Below are 16,088 nucleotides of genomic sequence, written 5' to 3'. Positions count from 1 at the left end.
TGTGTTACTACTTCCTGTTAACTGGGTGATATAGAGAGTTTGGTTACTGTAATTACTGTGTTACTACTTCATGTTAACTGGGTGATATAGAGAATTTGGTTACTGTAATTACTGTGTTACTACTTCCTGTTAACTGGGTGATATAGAGAGTTTGGTTACTGTAATTACTGTGTTACTACTTCCTGTTAACTGGGTGATATAGAGAGTTTGGTTACTGTAATTACTGTGTTACTAGTTCCTGTTAACTGGGTGATATAGAGAGTTTGGTTACTGTAATTACTGTGTTACTAGTTCCTGTTAACTGGGTGATATAGAGAGTTTGGTTACTGTAATTACTGTGTTACTAGTTCCTGTTAACTGGGTGATATAGAGAGTTTGGTGACTGTAATTACTGTGTTACTACTTCATGTTAGCAGGGTGATCTAGAGAGTTTGGTTACTGTAATTACTGTGTTAGTACTTCCTGTTAACTGGGTGATATAGAGAGTTTGATTACCGTAATTACTGTGTTACTACTTCCTGTTAACTGGGTGATATAGAGAGTTTGGTTTCTGTAGTTACTGTGTTACTACGTCCTGTTAACTGGTTGATATAGAGATATAGAGCGATATAGAGAGTTTGGTTACCGTAATTACTGTGTTACTGCTTTCTGTTTACTGGGTGATATAAAGAGTTTGGTTACTGTAATTACTGTGTTACTGCTTCCTGTTAACTGGGTGATACAGAGAGTTTGGTTACCGTAATTACTGTGTTACTACTTCCTGTTAACTGGGTAATATATAGAGAGTTTGGTTACCGTAATTACTGTGTTGCTACTTCCTGTTAACTGGGTGATATAGAGAGTTTGGTTACCGTAATTACTGTGTTACTACTTCCTGTTAACTGGGTGATATAGAGAGTTTGGTTACCGTAATTACTGTGTTACTACTTCCTGTTAACTGGGTGATATAGAGAGTTTGGTTACCGTAATTAATGTGTTACTACTTCCTGTTATCTGGGTGATATAGAGAGTTTGGTTACTGTAATTACTGTGTTACTACTTCCTGTTAACTGTGAAGATGCTCTATAAATGTCTGTCTGATATCCGGTGATATTCAGTAAAAAATGATGTAACACTCATATGGCTTCAACATGGCGGTCGAGATCCTCCCGTTGCGTTATGAGCTAGCGTGTGCCTATCTACCCAAGTGAGATAATAAACCGGGACTTCGTACAGTTAAACCTGTGGTTGTGCAGCTTCCATGTCTCCATTGAGTGTGAGTAGCAGAAAAGTGCAGAAATGACAGGTGAAAAAGCGAAATAAAAAGGAAAGAGGGGCTATTTCTTTTGGACTGTTGCCGTATATAGTTTGTATTATATGACACATTCACCGCTCGATCACCAAGACCTGTAAATAAATCTACACTGAGCATTTTTTGTTTGTTTTTGATTTGAGTCATTTCGCAGACACTCTTATCCAGGGCGACTTACAGTTAGTGCATTCATCTTAAGATAGCAAGGTGGGACACCAACATATCACAGTCGTAGTAAGTACATTTTTCCTCAACAAAGAAGTTATCGGCAAAAGTCAGTGCTAGTAGGAAGAGACAAGTGCAGTTGAGCACTTTAACTTCCCTTGCCTTCTGCTGATTTCCTGTCCCTACTGCTACAAGGTTCCTATTTTACAGATATAAAGAACCTTTAAAGAGCGCAGACGCCCACCCGTCATTTCTATGCCTCATGAATAAGCCTGAGTCCACTCACACTCCCTGGGTGGTACTGGCAGACTGTACAGTCCTTATCCACACATTAAAGAAGGAGAAAACTGCTGAATGAAAGAGAACTGAAGAGTTGATCTGCTGTCATCAAGTGCCATCTATTGGTGGAAAGGAGAATGACGAGATCAGGACCTGGTTGGTTCAGGAACACTGCTGCAGTGCAACAGGGCTTTATAGTCCATTCTCTCAGTTGACCCATAGACTCAGCATCTACAATGATACAACAAACATGATGTATTACTGGTTATAAGCATGTACTGTATGAGCCTTAGGACATTAAAAGGGGTCATGTTCACAGACACACAAACTCACACACGGTCACACACACACACTCACACACGGTCACACACACAACACTCTCATCTCTTCTCTCTGCTGTCAATCATGTTATACTTGTCTTGTATGTTCCCATACATCCTCTCTTCCTCTTCCTCTCCCTCTCTCTCCCTCTCAATTCAATTTCAATTTCAATTTAATTCAATTTCAATTTAAGGGCTTTATTGGCATGGGAAACGTATGTTAACATTGCCAAAGCAAGTGAAGTAGATAGTAAACAAAAGTGAAATAAACAATAAATATTAACCGTAAACATTACACTCAGGAGTTTCAAAAGAATAAAGACATTTCAAATGTCATGTTATATATATACAGTGGGGAGAACAAGTATTTGATACATCAGAATCTTTGCAAAAGATCTAGGTGCTGCTGTAGGCCCTCCTTGGTTGGTGACAGAAGCACCAGATCATCAGCAAACAGAAGACATTTGACTTCAGATTCTAGTAGGGTGAGGCCGGGTGCTGCAGACTGTTCTAGTGCCCTCGCCAATTTGTTGAAATGTATGTTGAAGAGGGTGTTTTTTTTTTTAATCAACAAAGCATGACTCTCTCTCTCTCTGTTTCTCTCTCTCTCTCTCTCTCTCTCTCTCTCTCTCTCTCTCTCTCTCTCTCTCTCTCTCTCTCTCTCTCTCTCTCTCTCTCTCTCTCTCTCTCTCTCTCTCTCTCTCTCTCTCTCTCTCTCTCTCTCTCTCTCTCTCTCTCTCTCTCTCTCTCTCTCTCTCTCTCTCTCTCTCTCTCTCTCTCTCTCTCTCTCTCTCTCTGTCTCTCTCTCTCTCTCTCTCTCTCTCTCTCTCTCTCTCTCTCTCTCTCTTTCTCTCTCTCTCTCTCTCTCTCTCTCTCTCTCTCTCTCTCTCTCTCTCTCTCTGTCTCTCTCTCTCTCTCTCTCTCTCTCTCTCTCTCTCTCTCTCTCTCTCTCTCTCTCTCTGTCTCTCTCTCTCTCTCTCTCTCTCTCTCTCTCTCTCTCTCTCTGTCTCTCTCTCTCTCTCTCTCTCTCTCTCTCTCTCTCTCTCTCTCTCTCTCTCTCTCTCTCTCTCTCTCTCTCTCTCTCTCTCTCTCTCTCTATCCTTTCTCCTCTTTCTCTCTCTGTTCTCATCCAGGGGGTGAAGGGTGACTCTGGCGTCCCAGGAGACAAAGGAGATCAAGGATATCCGGTATGTAACACACACACACAGCACACGCTTCATTCCCTTCCCTTCAGTGAACTCTAACCTTTCACCTTTGGCATTCTACCTCAGGGTCAGCCAGGTGGAGATGGGGCCTCTGGGATGAAAGGACAAAAGGTGAGTCACATCACATGGTGTGTGTGTGTGTATGTGTATGTGTGTTGGTATGTGTGTGTGTGTGTGTGTGTGTATGTGTGTGTGTGTGTGTATGTGTCTAAGCCCAAATCTGATTCCCCTGATCTATTTATCTTTCCTGTATTCATTTAAGTCTAAATCTGGCAGCAAATGAACGCTCTAATAACGATATTTCATCATTGTTAATTGTCACACGCACATACACACATACACACACACACACCATGTGACTCACCTTCTGTTCTTTCATCCCAGAGGCCCCCTTGTTTAACCCACTACAGTACATCAGTGTACCAACCTCCCTAACCCAATTCAGAACATGTAAATAGTGTTTGAATGAATGCTACTGTTGGTTATGACTGAAGCAATGAGAGAGGGGAGGTAGGGCAGATACTACAGAAGCTTGGGTAGTGGGGGAGATTTTACTATCCGCTGTAAACCACGGGTTCTGGATTCTTCCTAAAGAATAGATCAATATCAGCCTGAGGTTTTGAGGCATGTCTATACAGTAGCACGTCATGTGGTTTCTCTATGTTGTCTTTGTGTTCTCTTATCAGGGTGAAGAAGGCCTAAGAGGACTGCCAGGACCGGTGAGGAGTGCATTGTTGTGGCTTTAATATTTCATGTGACTGTTTATGACTGAGACATAAACTGATGTTATTTAAGAGACTGTTTTAAAGTTATGTACTGTAGTTCCTTTTTGAGTTATTGGAGAGAGGAGTACCTGAGGGGTGTAAACAAGACTAGCCTGGACTCTACAGTATGTGTTAGTCCAGTACATTATTCATGCTCCACAGTCACAATGTTTTGGCTACATGTTTTCAGATCTGAGAGTACCTGCAATCCATGCTCTGTCTCCTCTGATCCCTCAAAGACAATCCTGAATCTATACGTGCAGTACCTGACTATGTAATCGTAATGGACAGCCATACCTTTACTGGGGCCTGTCAACACGATATATAAAAAGGATATTATGTTGACCGTAATGGACAGCCATACTTTTGGTAGACAATCCAGACTCTAAATAATTGTGAGAACAACAGACTGTTCCCAGACTCATCTGAGATCTGTCGGTTCTTAATTCAACCTCCTGATTTCTTAATAGCCGGTGATCCAAGTGGAAATGAGCCAACTTTCCATCACCACACGCTGAACAAATATTCCCTCTGCACTAATGAACTAATTCTCCAACGACTACTTTATTTCACTCTGTCTGGGTCCCAAATGGTACCTTATTCCCTACATAGTGCCCTACTTGCTCCAACCACTGATTTCTTTCACTGGGTGTGTCCCAAATGGCACCCTATGGGCCCTGGTCAAAAGTAGTGCACTAAATAGGCAATAGGGTGCCATTTAATATGAATCCCTTATCTCAGCTGGAGTCAGGTCCACTTGTTCTTAAACGTTTAATTTACAATTTAACAATGGCAGGTAATGAGTCCCCCTTAATGGCTATAAAGCTTTTTCTTTCCTTGCAATTATTTGTGTAAGAAGTTTTATTAGGACCACTTAATCGGACTCAATTAACTGGACTGGATTACATTTTGAAGTAGATGTTTAAGATTGAAGCGATAAGGGAGCAAAATGATTTAAAATGGTCAATTATGTTGCTATTTTAGGCCTACAGTCTTCTGAGGTTTGGTTGGAACACCCAAAGTCCAGTATGTTATCATGTAATGTTGTCTCCGGCTGGGGCAGCCTTCTACTTATAATTATCAAATACATTCAGTCAATCAATTAATCATGTGGCTCCCAAATGGTTTTTGAATGCCAAATCAACTATGCCAGTTGTCGAATGCCAAATCACCCCCTAGCCCCTACTCCCTACAGACACACTATATCAGAGAGGATTGGATAAGTAGCTATACTCGTTATGGTAATAGCTTAATCTTGCCTTCTGATTGGCTGGGTGGAAATGTCCCCATATTGCATCCATCCATCTATCCAATCCTCTCTGGTCTACATTAGTGGCTTCGGAGTACGTTCATTTAGATTTCAGTAGTTCATAAAAGTCATTTATCAATTCATAAATGGGTCTTGTTTGAATATTTAGCTCCAATCTCACTTAAAGGAACGTTTAGTTTTCCACTTCCCAGTAACAGATCATGGATGCGTCCCAAATAGCAACAAGTAAAAAGTAGTGCACTATGTAGGGAATAGGGTGCCATTTGGGACGTATTGGGACCATTTCTGCTACAAAGCGTTTAATTCCCTGACTCTGCAGAAGCCAGGGTTCAGACCATTACCCTCCTTCCTGTTCATTAGTGCAGAGGAGGAACCACCAGGCAGGGTTATAGGCATGCATGACCCTCCATGACCCACAGACAGCCCACACATCGCCCTTGACCAGACACTGACTGAAGGCTACAGATATAAGAGACAAGATTAGAACAAATTGACAAGCTTTAGGAGACAGACTGATATTTGGAACTTGAAGCAATAAAAGGCTTATTTCCACAATTAACTTGTTGTACAACATCACAGGAAAGATCAGGACATTGTTTTACAGGCTATGGACAAGAGCAGAAGGCTAAAAGATTACAACAAATTGGCAAACTTGTAAATAGATATTTATGTCAGTCTGAGATCTTGAAATGAAAGCCAAAACAAAACGTATTTTCACTAAAATGGCCCGGCTTGACCAGACACACACAGAAGAATAGGAAGACAAGGAACAGGGTTAGAACAAATTGACAAACTTGTTCAATAGAAAAATATATATTTTTTGCTAGCTTTTGGAGGCAGTCTAAGATGTTGAACTTGAAGCCAAACCAAAACATATGTACACTGAATTGCAGGTTTCCAGACTACAATTGTGGTACAACATCATGGGAAAGCTCAGGACATCATTTTACAGCTTGAAAAGTTTCTTTCCATTACTGTGGGTATGCATCCCAAATGGCACCCTATTCCCTATATAGTGCATTACTTTTGACCAGAGCCCTATGGACACTGCTCAAAAATAGTGCACTATAAAGCGGATAGGATGCCATTTGGGATATACACTTGGCATTTAACGATCCATACCCTGGCTGGAGGACTGCTCCACAGGTGGGCTTTGTATCCCCACAATGATGATTGGCCGATTCTGGGACATACATCCCAAATGGCACCCTATTCCCTACATAGTGCACTACTTTTGACCAGAGCCCTATGGTACTATTTACCCCACTTTATTGAGAATAGGGTGCCATTTGGGACACACTAGCAGAGGTGCTAGTCTAGTGGAAGAGGGTCTGGTCACAGACTGGCACTCATCTTTAGTGTCACAGAAAACACTCCTCCCCTCCTTTTCTCTCTTAAAATACTCCTTTAGTTTAACTTTGACAACCCAAACTGCAGTTCCGATCATAGCCAAGTGCAGAGCCAAGTGCAGAGCCAAGTGCATTCAATAAGGGAGGTTAGGGGGTCCGTCTTACCTACCGAAAGAGTGACAATCAAAAAGACAGCTCATTTTTCTATCTTCTATCCTTTCGATCCAGGTGATGACAGCTCATGGACTGAGACATCTGTCTGGCTCTGTAAGCATAAACATCCTATCTTTAACTTATGTTCTAGTCAGTCCTAATGGGAGTAGTGCTCTCACTGGTAACTCTATATTTTGTGTTATCATAATGAAAGTTATTTTATATAAAATGTTCCGCATTTCATAATGACCTTATTTATTTTTTTATTTTAGGAGGCTGAAGCAGGAGAAAAGGGCCAGAAAGGAGAAATGGGTGATCCGGTAAGGACAGGATACATGCCATCCTGCTCACTGTGTTCATAGGATTTGTATATGGGGCGGCGCGCAATTGGCCCAGCGTCGTCCAGGGTAGGGGAGGGAATGGCCGGCAGGGATGTAGCTCAGTTGATAGAGCATGGCGTTTGCAACGCCAGGGTTGTGGGTTCGATTCCCACAGGGGGTATGAAAAAAATTACAATAATGTAAGTCGCTCTGGATAAGAGCGTCTGCTAAATGACGTAAATGTAATGTAAATGTATATAATTAACCCGTATAAAAAATCAGCTCCCCACTGTCCATTTCATCTATTTCATGATGACCTAAACAGCTAAACTGATCCCAGATCAGCACTCCTACTCTGATATGCTTTGTGTTTTTGGGTCCAGATCAGACAAAGACTAATATATTGATGTTCACAGCACAAAGAAACAGTGTGTGCGTATGTATGTGTGTGTGTGTGTGTGTGTGTGTGTGTGTGTGTGTGTGTGTGTGTGCACTGTGTTAGGGAATAGGGTGCCATTTGGGATACACACAAAAACATATCTGAAAGAGCTGTTGTCAAAGAATCAAATATGAAAAAACGAAATTCAAAGGAGGTCAAACTTTATTGTGCCACACATCATCAACAGCTACGTGGTTTAGATTGAAATGCTGTTTAGAACAAGTGTAATAGCTTTTCAAAGTGAGTCTGAGTTGGACCAACTATTGGCTACTATTGTACAGTGGTGGAAAAAGTACTAAACTGTCGTACTTGAGTAAAAGTAAAGATACCTTAATAGAAAATGACTCAAGTAAAGTAAAAGTGAAAGTCACCCAGTAAAATACTACTTGAGTAAAAATCTAAAAGTATTTGGTTTTAAATAAACTGAAGTATCAAAAGTAAATGTCATTGCAAAAATATTCTTAAGTATCTAAAGTAAAAGTATAAAATCATTTCAAATTCCTTGTATTAAGCAAACCAGACGGCACAATGTTCTTGTCTTTTTTATTTATGGATAGCCAGGGTCACAATCCAACATTCAAACATCATTAACAAACCATTTGTGTTTAGTGAGTCCGCCAGATCAGAGGCAGTAGGGATGACCAGGAATGTTCTCTTGATAAGTGCTGAATTGGACCATTTTCCTGTCACGCTAAGCATTAAAAATGTAACGAGTACTTTGGGTGTCAGGGAAAATGTATGGAGTAAAAAGTACATTATTTTCTTTAGGAATGTAGCGAAGTAAAAGTTGTCAAAAATATAAATAGTGAAGTAAAGTACAGATACCCCCAAAAAAGTTATTAAGTAATACTTTAAGGTATGTTTACTTAAGTACTTTACACCACTGCTATTGTGTGTCTCTTGTGTAAAGACATCGGATTTCTAGGATGATGATAATGGTTTGTATGATCCTTTTCTCCAGGGCCAAAGAGGATTCCAAGGACCACATGGTTTGAAGGTAACCAGTTCATTCTAAGTAGTTAGATGAAGGACAAGCATTAAATAAATTGTAAAGGCCTCATCTACACTGATCTGAGTACTGTATAACCTTTGACATTGGGTTTGGTTATCTACACTGATCTGAGTACTGTATAACCTTTGACATTGGGTTTGGTTATCTACACTGATCTGAGTACTGTATAACCTTTGACATTGGGTTTGGTTATTTACACTGATCTGAGTACTGTATAACCTTTGACATTGGGTTTGGTTATCTACACTGATCTGAGTACTGTGTAACCTGTATAACCGTGTAGCTCAGTTGGTAGAGCATGGCGCTTGCAACGCCAGGGTTGTGGGTTCGATTCCCACAGGGGGCCAGTATGAAAATGTATGCACTCACTAACTGTAAGTCGCTCTGGATAAGAGCGTCTGCTAAATGACTAAAATGTAAATGTGAAAACATTGGGTTTGGTTATCTACACTGATCTGGGGACTGTATTGGGTTTTGTTATTAAACTGGTAGTTGTTAAGTACATAATGAAATACAATAACAGATATACACATGACACAGTGGGGAAAAAAAGTATTTAGTCAGCCACCAATTGTGCAAGTTCTCCCACTTAAAAAGATGAGAGAGGCCTGTAATTTTCATCATAGGTACACGTCAACTATGACAGACAAATTGAGATTTTTTTTCTCCAGAAAATCACATTGTAGGATTTTTAATGAATTTATTTGCAAATTATGGTGGAAAATAAGTATTTGGTAACCTACAAACAAGCAAGATTTCTGGCTCTCACAGACCTGTAACTTCTTCTTTAAGAGGCTCCTCTGTCCTCCACTCGTTACCTGTATTAATGGCACCTGTTTGAACTTGTTATCAGTATAAAAGACACCTGTCCACAACCTCAAACAGTCACACTCCAAACTCCACTATGGCCAAGACCAAAGAGCTGTCAAAGGACACCAGAAACAAAATTGTAGACCTGCACCAGGCTGGGAAGACTGAATCTGCAATAGGTAAGCAGCTTGGTTTGAAGAAATCAACTGTGGGAGCAATTATTAGGAAATGGAAGACATACAAGACCACTGATAATCTCCCTCGATCTGGGGCTCCACGCAAGATCTCACCCCGTGGGGTCAAAATGATCACAAGAACGGTGAGCAAAAATCCCAGAACCACACGGGGGGACCTAGTGAATGACCTGCAGAGAGCTGGGACCAAAGTAACAAAGCCTACCATCAGTAACACACTACGCCGCCAGAGACTCAGATCCTGCAGTGCCAGACGTGTCCCCCTGCTTAAGCCAGTACATGTCCAGGCCCGTCTGAAGTTTGAAGTGCATTTGGATGATCTAGAAGAGGATTGGGAGAATGTCATATGGTCAGATGAAACCAAAATATAACTTTTTGGTAAAAACTCAACTCGTCGTGTTTGGAGGACAAAGAATGCTGAGTTGCATCCAAAGAACACCATACCTACTGTGAAGCATGGGGGTGGAAACATCATGCTTTGGGGCTGTTTTTCTGCAAAGGGACCAGGACGACTGATCCGTGTAAAGGAAATAATGAATGGGGCCATGTATCGTGAGATTTTGAGTGAAAACCTCCTTCCATCAGCAAGGGCATTGAAGATGAAACGTGGCTGGGTCTTTCAGCATGACAATGATCCCAAACACACCGCCCGGGCAACGAAGGAGTGGCTTCGTAAGAAACATTTCAAGGTCCTGGAGTGGCCTAGCCAGTCTCCAGATCTCAACCCCATAGAAAATCTTTGAATGGAGTTGAAAGTCCGTGTTGCCCAGCGACAGCCCCAAAACATCACTGCTCTAGAGGAGATCTGCATGGAGGAATGGGCCAAAATACCAGCAACAGTGTGTGAAAACCTTGTGAAGACTTACAGAAAACGTTTGACCTGTGTCATTGCCAACAAAGGGTATATAACAAAGTATTGAGAAACTTTTGTTATTGACCAAATACTTATTTTCCACCTACAATGTGATTTTCTGGATTTTTTTTCTCATTTTGTCTGTCATTGTTGACGTGTACCTATGATGAAAATTACAGGCCTCTCTCATATTTTTAAGTGGGAGAACTTGCACAATTGGTGGCTGACTAAATACTTTTTCCCCCTCTGTATATGAGCAGCCTGGAATTGAATAGGATCCCAGAACACAAAGAAATTATATTTAAAAAGTAATATTTTTTACAGTATGTTTCATATAAACCCTTACTGAAAAGAGAGTTCTATAAAGTCAAGTTGAAATGCTCTGTGTGGTATGTTTCCTCACCCCTCTCGAAGCCAGACGATAAATTGATCTTCTCAGGGTCTCACTCAATAATGAATGTTCTGGAGTAATTGTGTAGAAAACCAAATCTAATATATATCTCCCCTTTGTCTTCTCTCTCTTTCTGTCTTTCTTTCTTTCTCTCTCTCTCTCTCTCTCTCTCTCTCTCTCTCTCTCTCTCTCTCTCTCTCTCTCTCTCTCTCTCTCTCTCTCTCTCTCTCTCTCTCTCTCTCTCCTTCCCATCTACCCCCCCCCCCTCCCTCCTTTCATTGCTGGTTTAAAGGGAAGCCTAGGACTACCAGGTCCAAAGGGAGAGCCCGGCCCAGAGGTACATACCCCAGAGATAATGAAACTATCACCAGAGAACAAATAGTTTCTATCACCAGAGGACAAATAGTTTATATCACCAGAGAACAAAGAGTTTCTATCACCAGAGAACAAAGAGTTTCTATCACCAGAGGACAAATAGTTTATATCACCAGAGAACAAAGAGTTTTTACCACCAGAGGACAAATAGTTTCTATCACCAGAGAACAAAGAGTTTTTACCACCAGAGGACAAATAGTTTCTATCACCAGAGAACAAAGAGTTTCTATCACCAGAGAACAAATAGTCTCTATCACCAAAGAACAAAGAGTCTCTATCACCAGAGAACAAATAGTCTCTATCACCAGAGAACAAATAGTCTCTATCACCAGAGAACAAAGAGTCTCTATCACCAGACAATACCCAAAGACAAAAGCTATGTGATCCTCTGCCATTATACTTATTGGTAGAAGCAAACTGTTTGGATTGACACAGGAAACAGGATGTATTACATTGTGTACCAAGTACTCAGATACCCCTTTAGTGCACCTGTAGTTGGTTTCGGTTCTAGTTAAAGTTCCCTGGGCAGCTAGTGGTAATGCAACTCACCCCAGGAACAAGAGCTAGGTCTAAATGGCATGACAAGTGCTTAATTACCTCAGGTCAGAAGTTTGAGCAATTTATATTGGTCTACAGAGAGGGCTAGTCTTCGAAGGACTCTTGGAAGACTAGCCCTTGGGGGTTAAAATCAAACTTTAGAGGCTGTAAGTGTAAGTGGGTCGTTCAATGTAACTACTATAGAACACTGAAATACCTCCTGATTCCCTCTACTGTCCTCTGATACCCAAAGGGGATGGTCAAACTGCCAAACCAGCCACATTGTGGGTCAGACTGCTGCAATTCTCACAGCAGGTCAAACACCAAAAGATTGCTGCAATCTTCTTAAGAGTTTCCCCCCCTATAGTTTTTAGCCATACAGTCTGGTATTTGGGAAATCGTTCATTGGTCTTTTCAATTCTTGATATTTACCCATTGATTCTTGATGAATATAACTTATAAATGCCTCTTGAGCTTGACACAACTGTCGAATCCCAGACTTTAGCTTTAAAATGAAATAAAATTGCCGGATGTCCTGAGGGGTATTCTACAAAGCAGGATCAAGGAGTTAGCCAGCAAATATCTCAAAATAACCTTATTTTTAAAGAAAGATAAGCTTGAAATGGGCTTGGTCTAATTGACTGAACAACCAAAAACACATATACATTTCGCTTCCTAATGAACCAGGAAATCAACAGTTATTTTTGGTTATTTATCAAAGTTAGCTGGCTAACTAATCGATCCTCATTTATAGTATACCCCTATGGTGTCTAGTTGCTAAGCTACAGTCTAAACAGTTCCAACATCTCCATGATGTCTTTGCCTTAACGTCCAACTTTCAACCCCTTGGTGACCAGAAAGGCCTCTAGAACAGCATGTCTTTACTGGGGTGTACAGTTGGTAGCTCAGTAATAGGACTCTCTGAATCAGAGAGGGATTGCTGGGGCTGTCTGCAGTTAGCCAGACAGGCAGGTCACCATGGGTCAGGCTGTGATTACTAAGAAGAAGGGATATTAGACTCTGACACTTCTCTGACTCTTTTCCAGGGTAAAGAAGGTCCTCGTGGACTCATCGGACTCCCAGGGATTGCAGGAGAGACGGTAAGTAAAACACGTTACTTAAAATAAATGTATTAAGTAGTCTGCATCAGGGGTGGGTGTGGTCAATTCCATTTCAATTCAGGAAGTAATACTCCGTTTTTTGTTCCTGAATTGAAATGGAATTGACCCCACCCTAGTCCTCACCCCTCCAGAAAGAACAGTCTCATCCTCCCCCTTCTCTCATCTCTTTATCTCCCTGTTCCGCTGTTCCCCCAACTACACCTACCAAAGGACAATAAGGAAATACATAGATAAACCACTGAGGAGACAGGGAGCGAAAGTAAGAGAGACACAAAGAGAATAAAGGGGTAGATGAAGGCAAAGTCTTGAATTGTTACACAGACGATCAGTAATCAATGAAATAGTCGGTAGAGGCAGATCTGAGCGCTTTACGTTATGAGGCAGACAGGGATCCCAATCTGCTGCTGCAGCTGCTGCACCCGTAACGAGTATCTGTCTTTATTCAGAAGCAGGAGAGGGAAAGAGAGGCGTTTCATAAATCCTGGAAAAGGGAGAGGGTGTTGGAGCATGGTGGACCCACTGAAGCGGAGAGGAGGAGAGAGATGAATGTATCTGTATTGTAACGGGAGGGGGGACGTGTGTGTTTTGAGGGGGGTGTAGTAGTGCGTGCGTGGGTACTTGTTAACGTCTATGTGTGTATGTCGGTGTGTGTGTGAGTGTGTGAAGGCCTGGTTGATAGATATGGCTGTGTTCTGTCCTCCGTTTCCAGGGATCGTCGGGGGACCCAGGAATACCTGGCAGAGACGGTCTTAAAGGAGACAAGGTAGAGCTTCAAGTCAAGTCTTACACCTTTAAGAACAGACATGCAGGCAGACATTTGACAGATGTTTCACCATCACCGTAGAGGATGATACACGACTTTCAGATTGGATAGCCACTCCTCCCTGTATTAAGTGGTTCTACTGGTGTATGGGCCTGTATTAAGTGGTTCTACTGGTGTATGGGCCTGTATTAAGTGGTTCTACTGGTGTATGGGCCTGTATTAAGTGGTTCTACTGGTGTATGGGCCTGTATTAAGTGGTTCTACTGGTGTATGGGCCTGTATTAAGTGGTTCTACTGGTGTATGGGCCTGTATTAAGTGGTTCTACTGGTGTATGGGCCTGTATTAAATGGTTCTACTGGTGTATGGGCCTGTATTAAGTGGTTCTACTGGTGTATGGGCCTGTATTAAGTGGTTCTACTGGTGTATGGGCCTGTATTAAGTGGTTCTACTGGTGTATGGGCCTGTATTAAGTGGTTCTACTGGTGTATGGGCCTGTATTAAGTGGTTCTACTGGTGTATGGGCCTGTATTAAGTGGTTCTACTGGTGTATGGGCCTGTATTAAGTGGTTCTACTGGTGTATGGGCCTGTATTAAATGGTTCTACTGGTGTATGGGCCTGTATTAAGTGGTTCTACTGGTGTATGGGCCTGTATTAAGTGGTTCTACTGGTGTATGGGCCTGTATTAAGTGGTTCTACTGGTGTATGGGCCTGTATTAAGTGGTTCTACTGGTGTATGGGCCTGTATAGTGTACATGGTGAGCTCAGCTCTACCGTGGCCTAGACGTACACACAACCATCTCTGACGAGGCTGCATGCTGCAGTCTGTTTCCTCCACACACACAAACACGCTGTATCAACAGTGGACTAACAGTGTCATTTCCCTTTAACCCCCGTTGTTGTGTGAAATGATTCCACTGGGGTGGCAGATATCCTCAGCTTTAGCCTCTGACTCCCCCTGCCTCATCACCCTCACCCCCCTACCTCCCACTCTGTGTGTGTCACTCAGAGAGTGGGGTGGCAGATGCCCCGCTTTCCCCTCCTGACTCCCCCCTGCCTCACCCGTCTCACCCCCCTCCTACGCCCATCTCTTCTCTGCGTGTGAACGTCTGTCATTCAGAGTCACCTCCGTCCTGTAGAGATGACATGGCCCATCTGTCACTGCAGTGGCTGTCTGTCTGTCTGTCTCTCTGATTGACTGTCTGTCTGATTGACTGTCTCACTCTCTGTTTGTCTGTCTGTCTGTCTGTCTGACCTGTCTGTATGCCTGTCTGTATGCCTGTCTGCCTGTCTGTCTGTCTGTCTGTCTGTCTGTCTGTCTGTCTGTCTGTCTGTCTGTCTGTCTGTCTGTCTGTCTCTCTGATTGACTGTCTGTCTGATTGACTGTCTCACTCTCTGTCTGTCTGTCTGTCTGACCTGTCTGTCTGTCTGATTGACTGTTTTTCTGATTGACTGTCTCACTCTCACGGTCTGTCTGTCTGTCTGTCTGTCTGTCTGTCTGTCTATTTATCTATCTGTTTGTCTGTCTGTCTGTCTCTCTCCCTAGGGGGACTCTGGTGGTGTGATGGGACCACAGGGCCTGCCTGGACCCAAGGGAGAGCCTGGAGAGCCAGTAGCTGGAAATCTGGTGGGTTTAATGAGGGCTCATAGGGCTCTGGTCAAGAATAGTGCACTACAGTATATAGGGAATAGGGTGCCACTTGGCATGCAACCGGAGAGAGACGCTGTTATCACCATCTGATCTGACCTTATTGGCTTTTTTGGCCTTAGCCACACACACACACACACACACACACACACACACACACACACACACACACACACACACACACACACACACACACACACACACACACAAACACACAAACACACAATCAATCAATCAATCACATTTTATTTATAAAGCCCTTTTTACATCAGCAGTTGTCACAAAGTGCTTATACAGAAACCCAGCCTGAAACCCCAAACAGTAAACAATACAGATGTAGAAGCACAGTGGCTAAAAACTCCCTAGAAAGGCAGGAACCTAGGAAGAAACCTAGAGAGGAACCAGGCTCTGAGGGGTGGCCAGTCCTCTCTTGGCTGTACTGGGTAGAGAGGAACCAGGCTCTGAGGGGTGGCCAGTCCTCTCCTGGCTGTACTGGGTAGAGAGGAACCAGGCTCTGAGGGGTGGCCAGTCCTCTTCTGGCTGTGACAGGTGGAGATTATAACAGTACATGTCCATTAAGGCCAGATCGTTCTTCAAGATGTTCAAACGTTCATAGATGACCAGCAGGGTCAAATAATAATCACAGTGGTTGTGGAGGGTGCCACAGGTCAGCACCTCAGGAGTAAATGTCACTTGACTTTTCATAGCCAGGCATTTGAAGGTTGAAATAGCAGGTGCGGTAGAGAGAGAGAGAGTTGAAAACAGCAGGTCTGGGACAAGGTAGCACGTCCGGTGAACAGGTCAGGGTTCCATAGCCGCAGGCAGAAGAG

General features: G+C 42.6%; 1 protein-coding gene across 2 annotated transcripts in view; it reads left to right on the top strand.

The window, feature by feature from the left end:
* The window catches only part of LOC121581652 (collagen alpha-1(XIX) chain), a 181,899-nt gene that overhangs the window by 140,096 nt on the left and 25,715 nt on the right, over window positions 1-16,088 (top strand). Inside the window, exons 19-28 of one of the 2 annotated variants that reach the window (XM_045211549.1) lie at window positions 3,189-3,242; window positions 3,327-3,371; window positions 3,947-3,979; window positions 6,872-6,910; window positions 7,069-7,116; window positions 8,517-8,552; window positions 11,108-11,152; window positions 12,774-12,827; window positions 13,558-13,611; window positions 15,157-15,237. In XM_045211549.1, coding sequence (XP_045067484.1) covers window positions 3,189-3,242; window positions 3,327-3,371; window positions 3,947-3,979; window positions 6,872-6,910; window positions 7,069-7,116; window positions 8,517-8,552; window positions 11,108-11,152; window positions 12,774-12,827; window positions 13,558-13,611; window positions 15,157-15,237 — 489 coding nt within the window. The remainder of the gene's footprint in view (window positions 1-3,188; window positions 3,243-3,326; window positions 3,372-3,946; window positions 3,980-6,871; window positions 6,911-7,068; window positions 7,117-8,516; window positions 8,553-11,107; window positions 11,153-12,773; window positions 12,828-13,557; window positions 13,612-15,156; window positions 15,238-16,088) is intronic. The other variant, XM_045211550.1, reaches the window with a different exon arrangement.

This window comes from Coregonus clupeaformis, chromosome 37, assembly GCF_020615455.1.
Source record: "Coregonus clupeaformis isolate EN_2021a chromosome 37, ASM2061545v1, whole genome shotgun sequence".
Lineage (NCBI taxonomy): Eukaryota > Metazoa > Chordata > Actinopteri > Salmoniformes > Salmonidae > Coregonus > Coregonus clupeaformis.
The sequence above is the reverse complement of the archived record's forward strand: the minus strand, read 5'-3'. Positions and strand labels throughout refer to the sequence as shown.